The sequence below is a fragment of the Tribolium castaneum genome, chromosome 1, assembly GCF_031307605.1.
Source record: "Tribolium castaneum strain GA2 chromosome 1, icTriCast1.1, whole genome shotgun sequence".
In the NCBI taxonomy this organism is placed as follows: Eukaryota; Metazoa; Arthropoda; class Insecta; order Coleoptera; family Tenebrionidae; genus Tribolium; species Tribolium castaneum.
The window spans coordinates 7001216-7021646 of record NC_087394.1 but is presented as its reverse complement, the minus strand read 5'-3'; the positions used below and the strand labels follow the sequence as shown (position 1 = coordinate 7021646).

At 29.3% G+C, this 20431-nt stretch overlaps 3 protein-coding genes across 3 annotated transcripts; 2 read left to right on the top strand and 1 right to left on the bottom strand.

Annotated features, from left to right (window-relative positions):
* The first annotated feature begins 59 nt into the window (after positions 1-59).
* Positions 60-790, top strand: SmD1 (Small ribonucleoprotein particle protein SmD1). The gene is made up of 2 exons (XM_964646.4): positions 60-214; positions 318-790. Exons 1-2 carry the CDS (start codon positions 201-203, stop codon positions 667-669), a joined length of 366 nt encoding a protein of 121 aa, XP_969739.1. The 5' UTR covers positions 60-200; the 3' UTR covers positions 670-790.
* A 6357-nt stretch (positions 791-7147) lies between these two features.
* Positions 7148-12240, top strand: LOC658077 (uncharacterized protein). Its single transcript, XM_964490.4, has 2 exons — positions 7148-7891; positions 12026-12240. The coding sequence occupies exons 1-2, from the start codon at positions 7253-7255 to the stop codon at positions 12215-12217; spliced, it is 831 nt and encodes a 276-aa protein (XP_969583.2). The 5' UTR covers positions 7148-7252; the 3' UTR covers positions 12218-12240.
* Positions 12241-12266: 26 nt separating this feature from the next.
* Cpsf5 (Cleavage and polyadenylation specific factor 5) lies at positions 12267-19269 on the bottom strand. The gene is made up of 6 exons (XM_964416.4): positions 18906-19269; positions 18592-18856; positions 13825-13990; positions 12566-12680; positions 12464-12507; positions 12267-12415 (listed from the first exon to the last, which is right to left on the bottom strand). The coding sequence occupies exons 1-5, from the start codon at positions 19067-19069 to the stop codon at positions 12486-12488; spliced, it is 732 nt and encodes a 243-aa protein (XP_969509.2). The 5' UTR covers positions 19070-19269; the 3' UTR covers positions 12267-12415; positions 12464-12485.
* Positions 19270-20431: the final 1162 nt, after the last annotated feature.

The following is a 20431-nucleotide window of genomic DNA, read 5'->3' as shown; positions in this document are numbered from 1 at the left end:
ATCTGCAAACCTATAAAAAAAATAACGATTTAAAATTGGCGCCACGTAAGTGGCGCTCCCTTCGCAAGTTTTCTTGCCATCTCTTTCTTATATGCTCATTCTCTTTCCCTCTATGGAAGAGGGGGGGTAAAAAAACGTAAGCCAAGCGTGTTTTGCCGGCATAATATAAAAATTGTCTTAATTACACCAAAAATATCAACATGAAATTAGTAAGGTGAGAACGTAAACTACTGATTGATCAGACACGTTTTTATTTCCTTGAATTCCAAGTAAAACTCCTGAAAAACCACCTAACCTAACATTTCGGCCATTTTCAGGTTTTTAATGAAACTGAGCCATGAAACGGTCACAATGGAGCTGAAAAACGGCACACAAGTCCATGGCACTATAACCGGTGTAGATGTGGCCATGAATACGCACTTAAAAGCTGTAAAAGTGACTGTAAAGAACCGAAATCCTGTGAACTTAGACACCCTAACAGTTAGAGGAAACAACATTCGTTACTACATTTTGCCCGATAGTTTACCCCTCGAGACTCTGCTGATTGACGACACCCCCAAAGCCAAGGCCAAGAAGAAGGAGAGCGCCCGGGGGGCTGCCAGAGGCCGCGGGAGGGGCCGTGGCAGAGGGGGCCCCCGAGGCAGGGGCAGAGGGAGAGGGCGTAGATAAGAATACGTTCATTAAATTAAGTTTCGTAATTGTAAGTGTGAATCTTTTCGTTTAGTTCCAGTATTTGTAAAACTTTTATAATTCTGCTAAATTCATCAATAAAACATATTTAGGTTTAAAATGTCTTTGTTATTAAAAATCGGGACCTTGTACTAAAATGTATAAAACGTAAACTGTGAAACAAACAAAACAGAAGGCGGCTACAAATGCGAATGATTTTCGATTGTGTCTGTGGAGTTGTGAAAGTTGGTTTTCGTTTGTGGTTAAAAGTTTGCGAACTTCTCGTAACTCTTTCTTCATGTCGGCTTTTTTCTCGTTGGGGATTTCATCAGATTCGATCTTTTTTTCTAAAAGTTGGACCCTCACGTAACAGGCTTTGATTGCTTCTTCTGTTTTTGTTATCTACAAATGGTTAAATGAGTTTGGTAAAATTAACGTTTTACTGATTACCTCCTTCATGACGGAACATTCTCCTAAAGATAGCCCCATTTTTCGGGTGGTCTTAAACACTGACTATCAATACAGAAACAGATGGACTATCACTTTATTTAACCTCAATTTTTTTTATATTAATAATTATTTTACAAATTTAGGAACATTCTCTTACTTTCAATACAAAAAGTTAAAGCTAAAACATTATCACTCATTCAGATTTGAGATAAGAAATATTTTCTCAAAATCAAAATAAATATAGAAATTGCTTGCCATCGAGTATGCAACCAACATTACAAGCCTGCATAACAGTGATGTCTAAATTAAAGCTTTTTTGGTATTTATGTGCTCGATTTTTGGTAATGAATAAATTTGGGTTCATTAATTTCTTGGTACCTACCAATTTACAGGTCAAAAGTCTTCGATGCAGAGTTTTCTTCATAAAAACTAATAATAGATAATGAGATAAATAACTACAAAATTACTGTACAAATTGCTCCTTTTTGCTCGAACTTTAATACGGCCCTGAAACTTTACAAATACCAACTTTGTTTTATATTTCCGACAAAAATAACAAAATGCAACCAATGGAATTAACTTCAGTTGTTCTGACGTGTAACTGTAACTGAAAATTACAAATTTTATTTTTATTTTATTAAGTGCTATTATTTAAAAAATAAATACCAATTTCTCAATTAATTATTTAAAAATCAAACGCCTTTTTCGATTTCTTTCTTTCTTCAATCGATTTCTTAAAATATTTTACATATCAGCTGTTTCGAAACTATAAAAACGCCAACGTCGTATTTTCTTTCAAAATTAATTGTTATAAATTTATTATTCATGCACTTCAAAAAATTATTAGCTCATGTAATTTATATTTGCAATGAGAGATCTAATCTTTATTAACTATTTTACATTTTTATCAATTTTACTTAAAAAATAATTTGATAAAATGTGACGTTTTGAAACAAATTTTGACTAGAATTTCGCCTAAATGCCAAAATAAGATAAAATAAACAAATATGTTTTCTTATTTCCAGTCGATTTCTCGGAATGTTTTACTTAACTACAGCTCCAAAAAATATCATTTTTTTCTTAGTTTCGCCCAAATTTATAAAATAAAAAAATTAAAAAAAAAATTATGATCGCTACTTTAAAAAATAAAGGCAATTTCTCAAAGTAATTTTGTGTTACAAATATAAAAAAGTCTCGGTACCTTCAAAATTGTAGACCTTTCTCAGTGCAAGTCTATTTCTTGGAATATTTTACAAACAATTACTTCGAAAATAACTAAATTATTAGGAAAAGAAAATTTAAAAAACACCCACAACAATCTTTAAAACTGTAGATAATTTTGCCGTTTTCTCAATGCCAATAAATTTGTCGATATATTTTACATAAGTATAAAAATATTAATACCAACACAAAGTTTTGCCGAAATCGCCAAACGAAAAAATTAATAAATAAATAAAAAAAACCTTGATATAGTCGACAATCTCTACAAACTGTTGGAGAATTTTTCGATAAAAATCGATTGCTAAAAATATTGTAAAAATGTAAACTTCGTTCCATATGTAGTTCGCGTCAAAAGACATTTTAATTCTGGTTATACGGGGTTTGCTATTAAATACTTTAGATTTTTCTCTGTACATGTGATGTTTTTTCATAGTTAAGAATATTACCTAACATCAATAGAATAAAAAATCTAAATATTAATTAAAAAGCGACGTTTTCGAACGAAAACGTGTTGTAAAATTTTTTGCTAGCACCAAAATTACGTTTATTTCATATTTTAATTTTCACTTATTATCTTTTAAGGCTAGCAACGTTATTTAACTTTTTTTTTGGACAAAGCAACACATCTGTAATCAGATTAATCAGATGACCATAAATAATAATTTTCTGCAGATATTATTGACCGTTTTAAAACTATGAATATGCCAACTTGCCAACGTTGCATTTTCTCTTAAAATTAGTTGTTGTAAATTATTATTCATGCACTTCAAAAAATTAATAGCTCATCTAATTTATAGTTTCAATGAGAGATCTAATCGTTATTAACTATTTAACATTTTTATCAATTTTACTTCAAATTTTGACTAGAATTTCACCCAAATGTCAAAATAAGATAAAATAAACAAATATGTTTCCTCATTGCCAGTCGATTTCCCGGAATGTATTACTTAACTACAGCTCCAAAAAATATCCTTTTTTTCTTAGTTTCGCCCAAATTTATAAAATAAAAAAATTAAAAAAAAGAATATTCATTGCTACTTTAAAAAATAAAGGCAATTTCTCAAAGTAATTTTGTGTTAGAAATATAAGAAAAAAAATTTTGGTACCTTCAAAATTGTAGACCTTTCTCACTCCAAGTCTATTTCTTGGAATATTTTACAATTACTTCGAAAATAACTAAATTATTAGAAAAAGAAAATTAAAAAAACACCCACAACGATCTTTAGAACTGTAGATGATTTTGCCGTTTTCATAATGCCAATAAATTTGTCGATACATTTTACATAAGTTTAAAAATATTAATACCAACACAAAGTTTTGCCGTAATCGACAAACAAAAAAATTAATAAATGAATAAAAAAAACTTAATATAGTCGCCAATCTCGACAAACTGTTGGAGATTTTTTCGATAAAAATCGATTGCTAAAAATATTGTAAAAATGTAAACTTCGTTCCATATGTAGTTCGCGTCAAAAGACATTTTAATTCTGGTTATACGGGGTTTGCTATTAAATACTTTAGATTTTTCTCTGTACATGTGATGTTTTTTCATAGTTAAGAATATTACCTAACATCAATAGAATAAAAAAATCTAATTATTAATTAAAAAGCGACGTTTTCGAACGAAAAAGTGTTGTAAAATTTTTTGCTAGCACCAAAATTACGTTTATTTCATATTTTAATTTTCACTTATTATTTTTTAAGGCTAGCAACGTTATTTAACTTTTTTTTTGGACAAAGCAACACATCTGTAATCAGACTAATCAGATGACCATAAATAACAATTTTCTGCTGATATTACTAACTGTTTCAAAACAAAAAATATGCCAACTAGCCAACGTTGCATTTTCTCTTAAAATTAGTTGTTATAAATTATTATTCATGCACTTCAAAAAATTAATAGCTCATGTAATTTATAGTTTCAATGAGAGATCTAATCGTTATTAACTATTTTACATTTTTATCAATTTTACTTAAAAAATAATTTGATAAAATGTGACGTTTTGAAACAAATTTTAACTAGAATTTCGCCCAAATGCCAAAATAAGATAAAATAAACAAATATGTTTTCTCATTGCCAGTCGATTTCTCGGAATGTTTTACTTAACTACAGCTCCAAAAAATATCCTTTTTTTCTTAGTTTCGCCCAAATTTATAAAATAAAAAAATTAAAAAAAAAGAATATTGATCGCTACTTTAAAAAATAAAGGCAATTTCTCAAAGTAATTTTGTGTTACAAATATAAAAAAAGTCTCGGTACCTTCAAAATTGTAGACCTTTCTCAGTGCAAGTCTATTTCTTGGAATATTTTACAAACAATTACTTCGAAAATAACTAAATTATTAGGAAAAGAAAATTTAAAAAACACCCACAACGATCTTTAAAACTGTAGATGATTTTGCCGTTTTCTCAATGCCAATAAATTTGTCGATATATTTTGCATAAGTATAAAAATATTAATACCAACACAAAGTTTTGCCGAAATTGCCAAACGAAAAAATTAATAAATAAATAAAAAAAACCTTGATATAGTCGACAATCTCTACAAACTGTTGGAGAATTTTTCGATAAAAATCGATTACTCAAAATATTGTAAAAATGTAAACTTCGTTCCGTATGTACTTCACGTCAAAAGACATTTTAATTCTGGTTATACGGGGTTTGCTATTAAATACTTTAGATTTTTCTCTGTACATGTGATGTTTTTTCATAGTTAAGAATATTACCTAACATCAATAGAATAAAAAATCTAAATATTAATTAAAAAGCGACGTTTTCGAACGAAAACGTGTTGTAAAATTTTTTGCTAGCACCAAAATTACGTTTATTTCATATTTTAATTTTCACTTATTATCTTTTAAGGCTAACAACGTTATTTAACTTTTTTTTGGACAAAGCAACACATCTGTAATCAGACTAATCAGATTAATCAGATGACCATAAATAATAATTTTCTGCAGATATTATTGACTGTTTCAAAACTATGAATATGCCAACTTGCCAACGTTGCATTTTCTCTTAAAATTAGTTGTTGTAAATTATTATTCATGCACGTTAAAAAATTAATAGCTCATGTAATTTATAGTTTCAATGAGAGATCTAATCGTTATTAACTATTTTACATTTTTATCAATTTTACTTCAAATTTTAACTAGAATTTCGCCCAAATGCCAAAATAAACAAATATGTTTTCTCATTGCCAGTCAATTTCTCGGAATGTTTTACTTAACTACAGCTCCAAAAAATATCCTTTTTTTCTTAGTTTCGCCCAAATTTATAAAATAAAAAAATTTAAAAGAAGAATATTCATTGCTACTTTAAAAAATAAAGGCAATTTCTCAAAGTAATTTTGTGTTAGAAATATAAGAAAAAAAATCTCGGTACCTTCAAAATTGTAGACCTTTCTCAGTGCAAGTCTATTTCTTGGAATATTTTACAATTGCTTCGAAAATAACTAAATTATTAGAAAAAGGAAATTAAAAAAACACCCACAACGATCTTTAGAACTGTAGATAAATTTGCCGTTTTCACAATGCCAATAAATTTGTCGATACATTTTACATAAGTTTAAAAATATTAATACCAACACAAAGTTTTGCCGTAATCGACAAACAAAAAAATTAATAAATGAATAAAAAAAACTTAATATTGTCGCCAATCTCTACAAACTGTTGGAGATTTTTTCGATAAAAATCGATTGCTAAAAATATTGTAAAAATGTAAACTTCGTTCCATATGTAGTTCGCGTCAAAAGACATTTTAATTCTGGTTATACGAAGTTTGCTATTAAATACTTTAGATTTTTCTCTGTACATGTGATGTTTTTTCATAGTTAAGAATATTACCTAACATCAATAGAATAAAAAATCTATATACTAATTAAAAAGAGACGTTGTCCAACGAAAAAGTGTTGTAAAATTTTTTGCAACAAAATTACATTTATTTCATGTTTTAATTTTTACTTATTATTTTTTAAGGCTAGCAACATTATTTAACGTTTAATCAGATGACCATAAAAAACAATTTTTTGCAGATATTACTAACTGTTTCAAAACTATGAATATGCCAACTTGCCAACGTTGCATTTTGTCTTAAAATTAGTTGTTATTAGTTACTCATGCACTTTAGAAAAATATTAGGTAATGTAATTTATAGTTTCAATGAGAGATCTAATCATTAATAATTTATTTTATACCTCATTTCAGTTCATACGAGAATTGCAACAGCGCATTTGAATTTTTTGGAGTGAAAAATAAAACACAAATTGAGAGTTTTTCTATAAGAAAAGAATTCTGTGTTAAACTAAATCCCAGCAACACACTTTAAGCTACAAACACTCACCAGAAACTCTCAATTTGTGCTCAATTTCATGCAAAAAACGCAAATGCGCTGTTGCAAAATTCTTTGAACTGAAATGGGAGATATATATTAGCTGTTTCAAAACTATAAAAACGCCAACGTCGCATTTTACCTAATAATTTTTTAAATAAGATAAAATAGCTATTAATGATTAGAGCTCTCATTAGACATTTTTTTTTGAAGTGCATGAATAATTTATAACAGCTAATTTTGAGAGAAAATGCCATGATGGCGTTTTTAGAGTTTTGAGACAGCTGGTAATTTTAATTATAAGAAATTGTAGAAAAATTCTGAAAAAAGGAGAGGCCTACAGAAAAATATGAAGAATTAATATAACAACAAACTCTGAATTCCGTAATAAAAAATTTGTAATTAATCCTGTAGTTATTTTAATTACAATTTTTTTGGGGATTTTTAAAAAGGTGATACAAAAATGTTACGGGTCACCACGCAACGGTTGTTATGTTTCCGTCACAAAGCACCAGTTTACGTCAAAAAGCTCCCACAAATTTGTACCCAGTGTAATTTACCTTTCCAGATTTAATTCAAAAAAATGTCGATTATCGCAATCACACACCACGACGAAAACATAAACAACATAATCATAAAACCCGAATATCAATATGAAGGCGTCCGTGAAGCGTTAAAAACCAAGATAAAAGCCCGTCTAAAAGCAACCCCTGCAACAAACATAGGTATCAAACGACACGCAACAATGGGCTTAGCCCAAGAAACACCCCCAGATCCGTGCGATTTTCTCAAAAAACGCTCCGGAAAATTATCCTACAGCCAAAAATATCAAATGAAAGAAACGCCAATGAAACAGTTTTGTCAGAGAAAACAGCGACTGTTTCCGACCAAAGAGGACATCGTTCAGTACAACAATAGGAAAAAGGAAGAGGCCATCAAGGAGAAAAATTTTATTTCGGAAAATATTAAAACTGTGTTGAAGATGAAACCGAAAGAACCGGAACCTAGAGTTGTTCTAGAACCGCACGGTGAATCTAAACGATTGATCGATGGTTTGGAACCAATTTATATCAAGTCGAGTGCGTTCGGCAAAACGCCCGGATATTTGCAATCTTTGATTAAGAAAAGAGAGAAATTGCACCAAATGCAAAAGGATGCACGAGGTGTGGAAAAGCCGAAATGTCGCTACATAAGGAGAGACGAAAGAGAGGAGTTATTAGAGGTAAATAATACTGTTTATTTTTTTCTTGGTTTCTTCAGCTTGATTCAAAAGTATCGGAGCATCTCTTGCATGATGATTAAATTATTTCTAAATTTATTTTTCCTTAATCCTATCAAGAAACAACTACAAAACTTTACAGTCATTGATATAAGAGAAGACAATGATTTCAGCATTTTTTCTTTCTTTTTCTGATTAAAATAATATACTTTAACGAAAGTTTTAAAAAAGTGATTTTCTCGCTCCAATAAAGCAATTCGGAAATAAAATTAACTAGACGCCCTCTGGTGATGAGTTTTGAACTATGTCGAAAACAGTAAAGAAATTTTCGTAATGCCACATTTAACTGACATTTAATGAATTGTTCAACAATTTTGCGTGTATAGTGTTAATTACTTAGAATAGAAAGAATTACTTTAAAAGTACGTGGTGGTAAATCCTAACGTTGACTTTGGTTCTGTAGTTTTTCGTGGTATAAAGTGTTTATTGTTGGAACTTGAAAGTGGATAAAAAGTGAAAAATATTTAAATTTTGATTACAAAGTGTTATCAAACAGTTGTCTAATTAAAGATTATAAGTAATGGATCACAGCGAACACAAAGTTTGGCTCAAGAAACTAATAAATTAGTGAAGTGTTATGAATTTTAGGTTAGAATTTTCCACTGAAAAAATCATGAAATGCTGCGGTAAATCTACAAAACTACAATTAAGATTAACAACTGCTGATACATTTAAACGTAAATTATGCCAAAAGATAGGCTTTTCAATGTCTTTGTAATAATTTTCCAATAAAGAAAGTGAACCAAACAGTCATTCGTTATTCGCTTTTTTCTCGTCATCTCTAATTTGTCAACATTCGTATCTTCCACCAAAGATACCATAGTCATTCCGCATAGGCAATGTAATAATTGTGAAGCCCCAAAATTCGTACAACGCTCAAAATATCCGAATAAACATTTTCCCGCCATTTATGGTTACTGTTTTCGACCTAGCTCAGTGGCGCCCCCAACGGTAATTTTACTTCCGAATAAAAAATTAAAACGAAGCAATGAAAATGTGATCGAATTTAGTCATTTTTTTTTTTACAAAATAAACGAGTTTCTCGTTTAAAAAACATAATAAATCTATTTGTTAAAATACTTATTTTAGCGTAATTATGTGATACTAGTCCGTTTTGAACCGAAAAACGTGCTAAAACGCTTAAAAAAGACAAAGCAAAATATTCTATTCTATTTCATTTATTGATAATTTTTTGGTCTACTATTAAGCAAAATTTCGCACAAAAAGTGAATTTTTAACTGAAAAATGTGCTCAAGCATTTGGAAAAATCAAAAATCATTCTGAACTAATAAATTACGCTTAAATGTTTAGCATTTTTTAGGGAAAGTTTGCAAAACAAATATGAAATCTAAACGAACAAAAACTTATAAAACTTAATTAATTCTTTACGTAGCGTAAAATTTAAAAGCTACGTAGCATAAAAATAAATGAGATACTGCTTAAATATAGAAATTTTATAAGTCTCAACGTACTTTTCTTTGGCTTTAGTTTGAAATTTTAAGCATTTTAGAGATTATTTATTATTTAAGACTAGAATTATGCAGTATCTTAAAATTTATTGACTAATCAAATCATAGAAATCAGCATTTGTTGATAAATACTTTGCGTTATCGAACTTTTTTTTAATTAAAAATTTAAGTGATTAAACAACTACGAAAATTTACCGTCGTTGATGACTGACGAGTGACAATAGAATTATTATTTCAGCATTTTATTTGTTTTTTATTTTATTCTTTTTACTTCTCTGCAGTTTGTGTGAATTTTTTTTAGTTCGTTTCTACTAATTCTAAAAACAAAATATCTTTAATAATCTTTATTGATTCATAGTGTATTTTTATGATTTGTACAAAAAATAGGTACTGTGAATAAATAATTGTAAAAGTAAATTAAATTAAAAAAAGTACAAAAAAATAAAATGTAAATTTAAATTTATATTCTAAGCTTTCATTTTGAAATAATAATGCTTAATCCAAGGTTTTTCCAAATAAAATCTTTATTTAAAAAAATCGAAACTAACCTAAATCCTAAGAAGACTAAGTATAATACAATAAATTGTTTAACAATTTTAGGGAAATTATGTGAAATTAGTTAGTTTTCGTGCGAAAAAGCAACGTAATTTTCAATCTTTATTGGTTTTCTTTTAGTCTATTATTGCTGAGTAAAATTTCGCGAGAATAGTGAATTTTTAATTGGAAAATGTGCTCCAGCATTTGAAAAAGAAAAAAATAATATCACTAATAAATTAATTCGTAATTACACAGAATTGTTAGGGAAATTTCGCAAAACAAGTAAGTTTCTCACTTATCGATAAATTATAAATGAGTTAAAACTGACGAAATAGATCAAAATAAAAATACAAATAAAACAAAATCACTAAGAACAAGCCCAAAGAATTAATAACTAATTTCGACTTAATTTAGTCATTTTTGAATAAAGTGTACAAAGAACTGAGTCCTCTCTCAAAAACAAGATAAAATTGAACAAAAAAGGCCCAAAATAATGTAATTTTCGACCTTTATTTGTAGCTTTTTTTATGCATCGCTATTTTGGAATGACTAGAAATCAGAAAATTTCGATTTTATTTTTTGTTTAATTATGTAATTTCATTATTTAATTAATAATATTAAATATTATTAGTTGAATAATAAATTTACTATAAATTTTATAGTAAGGAATTGTAGAAAAATTCTTAATTCAAACGAAGAGAGATTTATGTATACTTAGTTTTTAATAAGTAAATTAATTTAATTAAATTAAATAAATTATTGAACAAAGAAATAAATGATTACTTACAGGACAATAATGCCTTGTCTGCCCGCAAATTTGAAATACTTGGAATATTTGTAAATTAGTTTCTTATATTGGGGTGAGTTAGATAATAATTATAATTATCAGAAATTATGTAGTTTAACTTTGGGGTCTGTCTATAAAGAGGGTTTATCTTTAGATCAGTAAAAACTTCTTTAAGTCTTCGTCAGTTCTTATGTAAAGAGATAAAAACTAAAATCTTTTGTATAATAAATTTTAAATAAAACAGTAACTCGGAGTCAGAATCATTTTCCAGGATTGTATTACATTTATAAGAGACACTCATACAATAAAATTTAAAAAAAATGACCAAATAAGTTTATTTGGACGCAGAGAATAAATTTATCCCAAGGTCTTAACAAGACAATAATGCCTTGTCTGCAAATTGCAATACTTGGAATATTTGTAAATTAATGTCTTATATTGAGGTGAGTTAGATAATAATTACAATTATCAGAAATTATGTAGTTTAACTTTGGGGTCTGTCTATAAAGAGGGTTTATCTTTAGATCAGTAAAAACTTCTTTAAGTCTTCGTCAGTTCTTATGTAAAGAGATAAAAACTAAAATCTTTTGTATAATAAATTTTAAATAAAACAGTAACTCGGAGTCAGAATCATTTTCCAGGATTGTATCACATTTATAAGAGACACTCATACAATAAAATTTAAAAAAAATGACCAAATAAGTTTATTTGGACGCAGAGAACAAATTTATCCCAAGGCCTTAACAAGACAATAATGCCTTGTCTGCAAATTGCAATACTTGAAATATTTGTAAATTAGTTTCTTATATTGAGGTGAGTTACATAATAATTAAAATTATCAGAAATTATGTAGTTTAACTTTGGGGTCCGTCTACAAAGAGGGTTTATCTTTAGATCAGTAAGAACTTCTTTAAGTCTTCGTAAGTTCTTATGTAAAGAAATAAAAACTAAGTTCTTTTGTATAATAAATTTTAAATAAAACAGTAACTCGGAGACAAAATCATTTTCCAGGATTATAAGAGACACTAATACAATAAAATTTAAAAAAAATGACCAAATAAGTTTATTTGGACGCTGAGAACAGATTTAATCCAAGGTCTTAACTTTTAAAAAGGTATATCTCGTTAAAAACGCTGAAACAATTTTTAGTTATGTCATAAGAATTTTTAACTAAGTTGGATGCCCACAAGATCATCTGAGACTTTTAAATCACCTGTGTAAAAAAAATCGCTACAAAACCTGTTTTTTTTTCAAATTGATTTTTTAAATAAATTTTTATTGCAGGGACTGAAACACAACTGGGAGGAATTACAGAAACAATACCAGGGCCTGCCCATTTTAACGGACACTATCCCCAAAATAAACAGAAAATCGAAACTAGAAGCGGAACTAAAGCAATTAGAAAAAGATATAGTACTAGTGGAAAGACATCCTTATATTTATGTATACGACGATAACATACTATCTGTAAATTAATAAAATAATTGTATAAATTGTAAGGTTGGAGGTTAACGAAATTTGGGACGGTACTAAATCAATTTACTCGGAACAGAAAAATCATTTTCTTTTAGTAACACTTGAAACACTATCCTTAAAAGTAAACGTAGTTTATAAATTACAAAAGAAACACTAATTTTCTTATCAATTTTTGTTCCTTATCCTCCTATTGCATACCTGAAACAACATACTCACACACACTGCTAACACGTAAAAAATGCTTACATTCACGAACACCTTCGTTTGTTCACATATAAATAAACTGGAATCTGGAAAAAATAAAACACGTCAATAAAACACGTAATTATTACACTAGTGATTAAATACCTGCACAGGGCTTGCGGTAATGACGAGATTATCGGCCCATAACCTTGTGAATTGTCATAAAGCTCAAAGAGAGGTGCGGCTACCAATTTGTAGTTTTTCGGAACGGCAAAAAGTGCTGTAAAATATGTGAAAAATAAGCAGATGTAACGAGTCGTTGGTGAAAATTGAAGGAAAGAAAAAAGCTACACAAAACGTAAAATTCATGTTAACTTTTCAATTGAATAATACATCACATGTGTACAGCCATGCATTCAGACTTAAAAATAAACATAAACAATATCACATTTTACAGAATTAAGCTCGTTTTGAAACACAACTGTTTCAGTCAAGCAATTTATATTCCCAATAGTGTTTTTTTCAACTGCTTGTTTTTGAACAAATTAACCGCGGAGGACTAATTTATTAGTTTTTTTTTTTATAGAAAATTAAATAATTTTAGTCCTCCGTGATTTTCACACAAATTGATTGGTTGATCTGTTATCAAAATTTTAAACTGTACATCGCTTTAACAACAAAATATAAATAAAAAAATTACAAATGTCAAATGTGTGCCATTTTTAAGTTTCTTAAAAAACAGACTATTTGACATTTGTAATAAATATTGGGAAAAATTTCAGACAGTTAGAAATCCTCCGTAATAAACAGTTGTTTTAAAACATTTCTTGTCTCAATTATGTGATGGGTACCATATTATACAGTTTTAATTATTAAAATTGTGAAAACACCTACAATCACAATAAGCTGTTGTTAGACAAAAAAATTAATCTCCATAAAAAACAATGTCCGAATAAAAAAATCGAAAGCGAGTTAAGAAAAGTAATAAAATAAATGGTTTCTTTACAATTGGATATTGCTCCTAAATTAAATATCACAGATCAGTTGATATCGCATCACTACGTATAAATAGAGGTTTCAGAATTCAGCAAACATTCGGAAAGTGTACAAGCTATTTGTATTCATATTTTTTACAGTAAGTGTCGCTAGAATAGAGTTAAATTCGAGATTTATCTATCGCATATTTTGCTTATAATTGTGTAATATATTTTGTATGAAATTTTAAACACAAAACATAAGGGATTAAAAGAAAAGAAAATAGGTAAAAGAAATATAAAATATGGAACTACAGTAAAATAAAAGTTTTATCGCTAAACTGCATCCGTTAAACTGGCATGCAGTTACTAAAAAAATCAAAAGCAAGTGTTTGATTTTTTTAATTGGACTATACAAAAATACAATCTTCTTTGCTAATCATACAATACCCTTTTCTTGCAGTTGAACCAAAAAAAGCCTCTTATGTTCCTTAGGTTTCGTAATATGAGGTGGAATATATGGATACTGAGGTGGTTCAAAGTTTGGCCTCCACCAGTTACCGATGATGTCTTCCACTAACCAATCTTGCTTCACACCATCCAATCTGCCGAGGGTCTGGAACAACTCACCATAAAAAGTACGGCTCCCTTCCAGAACTTGAACGAGATTCATTGCAAAGATAAATCGTACAATTAATAACAAGAAAAAACTACTACAAGACACGATTATTTTTTATACAATCCTTTAAATAATTACACGTTTTTTTAATGAGCATTTATTGTGGCACCATCAGTAATTTGTAATTAAAACCAACTAGCCAAAATAAATACTCATTTATAGAAATAGTAACGTTTAAGTCATTTGATAATTATACAGAGCGAATAAAAAGTATGGAACTAGCATTTTTAACCATATTTGCCTTCAGAAAATACTAATTGGTGAAAAACAAAGTACGGACTGTATATATTTACAGAATTTATTGTTTAAAAAAAAAAGAAAATTATCCATCAAAAATATTAAATTTTTGTAGTACGAGGATAAATTGAAAAGTCTCCGGCCTAGCTAGGGCGTTTTTCTTGGATTTTTTGTTTTAGCTGGTCCAGCAGGGAAGCATAATATGGGCCGTTGATTGTTTTTCCTTTTTCCAAATAATCTATGAAAAGAATACCCTTAGCATCCCAATACTGACTTTTCCGGCCGACCGAAGTGTTTTCGCTTTCTTCGGAACGGGTTCCCCCTTTGCAGTCCATTGTTTAGACTGCTGTTTGGTTTCGGGTGAATAATGGTGAATCCACGTCTCATCTACAGTTATAAATCTTCGTAAAAAATCCACCGGATTGTGTTGTAAGCGGGCCAAACACTCCTCAGAAATCATTTTTCTAATCAATTTTTGCTCTGGTGTGAGCAGTCGCGGCACCCATCGCGCAGATAACTTTCTCATATCCAACACTTCAGTTAGGATGTAATGTACCCGCTCCGTTGAAATGCCCACAGCTTCTGCTATCTCTACCAATTTTGACCGGCGATCATTCAAGACAATTTTATGGACTTTTTCTACAATTTCTTTGCACGTAGCGGTTTTTGGTCGTCCTGAACGTGGTGCATCTTCCGTGCTTTTACGACCACGTTTAAAGTCCGCGACCCAAGTTTTAATTGTCGTGTAAGAAGGAGAAGAGTCGCCCAATGTATTGTCCAGTTCAGATTTTATATCCTTTGAGGATAGCCCTTTAATAAAAAAATATTTGATCACTGCACGAATCTCAGTTTGCTCCATTGCGCACAAACACCAAACTACATCGAATTCAAACAACTGGCAAATAATTATTATTTGACCGATGTTTTTGATATTCCAAGGCACGACTAATAAAATATGAAAGAATATAATGCCATAATAAAATCTGCCAAATTTGCATCCTATCTAGGCTAGGCCGGAGACTTTTCAATTTATCCTCGTATATATTATTAATCAATTAGTTGTTCCAAAAAGCAAATAATTGCAAAAAAATCGCTTTTTCCATACTTTCTGTTCACCTGATATGCGTGATATTGATGTTACAATTTGCTAAACAATTTACAAAATCTGAACGTATTATTAAATTTGGTTCTAATTTTGACAGAACGTAACAATATTAAGTACATGTGAATTCAATACAAGTTTTTTCTTATCACAATGTAATGTAATACTACAATTATTTTCTTAAAAATTACATTTATCGACGTATTATAACTACATTGGTAACACATTTTGCGTTATCACACGTGACCGTATGTATCTATTTTTGTATATATAATAATGAATTATTTGTTTTCGCAGTTTTCTTAATTAAAAAATTCAAAACAATTCAACAATGAAAGGATTAAATGTTGAGACTCGGATTACATTACCAATATTATCAGTTACCACTATAAACATTGGTGGTAATAGATAGCATTCAGGATTATTCTTTCAAATTTTACAACATTGTACGTAATAATAAAAAAAGAAAAAATGTGCATAGAAACTTAGTATTACATGTAACACATACAAAAATCAGTTAAAAAAAAGACCATTTATTCACACAAGTTATGCAAGATTATGGCGAAGTATTGATAGAATACAAATATACAGCGCCCTTTGCAGTGTTGTAAAAATAAAACTATAAAAAAATAAACAACCATGCAAAAGTGCAAAACAAAAAACGTGTTGGTTTTATATTATGTATTACAACTGTTATAATTTCTTATTGAACAAGATATGTTACATAATCTTCCTAAAAATTTACCAATTACACACTGCTAATAATGAAAAAGTCTTACAATATTTAACAGACATTACAATCTGGGTATCATAATATCCGCGATGAGGTTGCAAAGCAAAATTAATAAGCTAAAAGTAAGTTTATTTCGACAATACCTATAAAAATTATAGCAAATTAGTTCTCCCTTAATAGAGATGAGCAAATAAAGTGAGTTTATAAGTCAGGTTTAACGCTAGTATCACCTAGTACATTCATTTAGTTATTTGAATAGAAAAAGTTACCATTTTCATAAACATGTCATTAAAAATGTTCGCAAATTACAAAGAAATAACAGAATTTTCAAACATATTTTTGTGTTTAGTTTATTGGCGCAAATCACGTAAAATAACTGTTCGTTGCTGAAAAAAAACGTGTTAAACGTTCGAAGAAAGCAGAATAATTTCATTTTATTTGAGGATTTTACTCGTATGTTTAATAAAGCATAACCTCGAAAAAAAAGCGAAAAAAACTTCAGCTCAAAAATGATTTGTGATTTCTCAACTTACCTTCGATCAAATTTTGCGTTTTCGGTTTGTCTTTAAACGGTCGAAAAAAGGAATAAAAATAACATTTCCGATGTAATTTGATAGTTTTCGAGAAATTATTATTAAAAAAAAATTGCAAAAAACTTTGTTCCTGGTTGAAAAAAAAACAGCTAAAAGGGCCGACAAAAAATTAACTAATATTTCACGATATTACGCAAAATAATTAAAGACAATATGCAAATTTTCTGATTTATTCATGTTAAAATTTTGCAAAAGAAAGTCAATTCAGAACGCGTTCAAACGTTCAAAAATAAAATGATATTAATTGATAAAAAAGTGTGCATAAAAACTTGAAAAATTAAAAAAATACGCAATTATTGACTTAATATGGTAATTTTTATATTAATTTTTGATAAAATTTTGCGAAAAAAGAGCGTTTTCAATTTAAAACTTGCAAAAAATGGTATCATATTCGATCTAATTTACAGATTTTTCCGGTTTAGCAAAACTTTGCGAAATAAGCTACATTTTTAACTCAATAACGTGCTCAAACGTCTGACTAATGAAAAATAACATTTTCCAATAAAACCTGGTAAATTTTGAGCTTATTTTTTAGCAAAATCGTGCGAAATAATTACGGCTTTGGTTTAAAAATGTATTAAAACGTTAAAAAAAAAACAACAATAATGTCACTGTCTATTGTAATCTACGATTTCTAAACAGATTTGGCTCAAAACCGTTCGAAGAAAACAGAACTACCCTTTTATTTTTGAAAAAAAAGTGTGTAGCTCAAAAAAAACAAAAACAATACAACTCTTTGACATAATTTCGTAGTTTTTCTGTTTATTTTCGACACAATTTTGAGAAATATTTGCGTTTTTAATACAATACCTGCTAAAACCACTGGCTAATATGCAAAAAAAGAACACCTAAAGTCATTGTCGGCCTAATTTTATCATTTTTTGACCATTTTGGTCAAAAACGTGGAACGTTTTCAGTGTAAATTTAGCAAAATAATCTCGATCCAAGTTGAAAAAACATGTTTAAACACAAGAAAAAAGTAAAAACATTTCTTTTTTGATAAAATTTGGAGAGTTTTTCACTAAACTTGACGAAATCTCACTACATTCTTATCGCAAAAAGGAGTAAGTATTAGTTATAGTTAGAATTTAGTAAACTTATTTTTGATGAAATAATTGTTAAAACGCTTAAAAAAACAAGAATAATGTCGTTTGTTAAACTTTATTTTAATGTTCAACACCATTTTGAATCAAAGAAAACCAAAATATACCATTACAAAAACTCAAAACCATCACTCGATATCATTTAAATCACGGACTTAGATAACATTTTTTTTACAATAGCAACTCAGAGATAAAATTAATAACCAGATTGTTTAATTGTTGTTAAGAAGAAGTCACAGAAGAATTGTACTCCAGTGGTAACTTCTAAAAATAAATTTCAGATTTGCCAACTGAAATAGTCATTTTGGATCACTTTGCATTACTACAAAAAATTATTTTTCTTAACTTTTGACTGGAGTAATTGAACACACATCATACTGTCCTAATTTCATCCACAAGAAATGAAATTTTGTACAGTTTGTCCAACTTGAAAAAGAAACCAGACACAGCCACCCTTTAGCCAAATACATCATAAATTATGACAACCGTTCGTCAACAAACGTCAAACAAAAACATAACCTACCTGCTTGACACACAAGTTTAAATTTTACCACGTTATCTGTTAATAATAAATTACAATAAATAATAACATTGAATACCTTTTTACATACTAGTTATAAAAATCTTTGTCTTACCTGCTATACATTAATAAATAAAGCCATAACATAAGTAATTTGCTACAATTTGGTATAAACAAGTACAAAAATTGCTATTTTTTCCCATTTTCGACGTAAGCCTCCTTTACAGAACACTAATTGCACATTACATACCTCTGTCAAGAGTCTTTTGAGCCCTTCCACTTCATCTTCCCCTGGATTTAATTCACCCCCAGGCAACTTAAAAAACGTCGTCCCCAATTGCAACAATAAAACATGTGGTAAACCATGTTCGTGAACAAGCAAAACACCCTCAACACTTCTCCTCATCCCTATCCTTTCAAATTCATCCCTCATTCGTTGAAACCTCGCCGGAACACTTGGATCCTTTTCGAAAAGGGGCTCCTTCGTACCGAAGATATAGTTCGTAAGAGGATACCTACAAAAGAATTAGAAAAGCACACCAAAAAAACCAGCCCCAAACCTACAAATTAATTATCCTGTTTATCGCTGGGGAGGTGACTGAATATTTGTTCTCGAACGTGGACGTGGGGGCCACAGCTGTGGTGGAATTTTGACTGTTTCTGCGGGGCCATCCGCTACCGGCCATGTTATTCTGTTGTGCTTTTACTTGTGAAGAAGTCATTGCCATACCCGAATGCGGGACACTTGTTTAGTAAAGTATTTCGTGCCCGGTTTAGCTTGAATTCACACTTTTGGTCTTAAAATTAGTGAAGCAACGATTTTTTAATTAAAATAACACCGATACCGGATTTAGACAAACACAACACCAATCGGCGCCATTAACGCAACAATGAAAAGCACCAGCGTCGCTTGAACGCGAACCTAACGGAAAGAAAAGCACTAAATAAAAGCGCTCATTTCAAAACCCAGAAGAAGCATGTTTTGTATATACAGGCTGCCCCAGAGAATTTAAAAAAGCCATTGTTGATCCTTAAATGTCCTAAAATAATTTTTATCTTACGCTCTTACGGATGCAGTTTTTTAGGTACATTATAACATTGTTTTTGGTGATAAAGAGAGATAAAGCTCTCAGTTTTACTCACAAGTGAGTAAAACAAGTGAGGTAATTAGGGAAAACAATGAGACTGTTTATTTCATAACTATTGCAACACAGTTCACTACAAAAACTGATACATAAAACTATCCCAACGTTATAGGAGGATATTTACTTGAATTTCTTGGATTTTTTTTACATAGCACCTGTAAGATAAAACGTCGTATTTCACACGTGATCAAAATGCCACTATAAAGCTCGTGAGTGGTGTCCCACTCATGCGCAAGCGCACTCGTGAGTCAAAATTCTCACTCACATACAGGTTGATTCTTTTAGGGCCTACATTAGAAACTTTTTAACTTCTTATATAGCGAGAGTTTTAAAATTTTGTATACGATCCAAATTGATCAGTCTGATTTCAACTAAATTATTTTCAAAATGGCTGAATTTTTGGAACTACGAGAAATTGGCGCCCACCTTTAAAGTTTTAAATAGTAACCACCTATTTTTATTGCATTTTTTAATTGGTCTCTTGAAACTGAGTAAAATTTACTCTAGTTGTTAGTACCTATCTGTCAGTGTTTGACGTATGTCAATTTTTTTCTACAATTTTTTATTTGCGAGGGTTTATTTAAAATATCACTGCTCGTGAATCGTTTACAATAGGTGAATATTTTTTTGCATTTGATAACCAAAGGTTCGAAGAGTCTTCTAAAATTTTTAGGACTGTCAATTGTCAAATTGCAAGGCTATTATGATTTTTTGAAAATGATTATTAAAAAATTATTATAAAACAGTTTTTTCAAATAGAATGACCCTGTTTTTTTAATGACAATCAAAAAAACATCAATTTTTATGCAGACTTTTATTAACATCTTCTATGTCTATCTCTTACAGTTTTTGAAATAATCACAAAAAAATGAATTTTAGCTCATTACTTTCATTTTTAATCAAGTAAACTTTTGAAAAATACAATAAAATTGTGCTATTAATCAA

What these genes read in the sequence shown, in the direction of transcription:
- LOC658077 (XM_964490.4), top strand. Translation starts at nt 7,253, where the DNA reads ATGTCGATTATCGCAATCACACACCACGACGAAAACATAAACAACATA. An exon ending in AAAGAGAGGAGTTATTAGAG is followed by an intron (nt 7,892 to 12,025) that starts GTAAATAATACT and finishes TTTTTATTGCAG; the next exon opens with GGACTGAAACACAACTGGGA.
- Cpsf5 (XM_964416.4), bottom strand. Translation starts at nt 19,069, where the DNA reads ATGGCAATGACTTCTTCACAAGTAAAAGCACAACAGAATAACATGGCC. An exon ending in TCAAAAGACTCTTGACAGAG is followed by an intron (nt 13,991 to 18,591) that starts GTATGTAATGTG and finishes GAGTTGTTCCAG; the next exon opens with ACCCTCGGCAGATTGGATGG. An exon ending in GGTTCAACTGCAAGAAAAGG is followed by an intron (nt 12,681 to 13,824) that starts GTATTGTATGAT and finishes CATATTTTACAG; the next exon opens with CACTTTTTGCCGTTCCGAAA.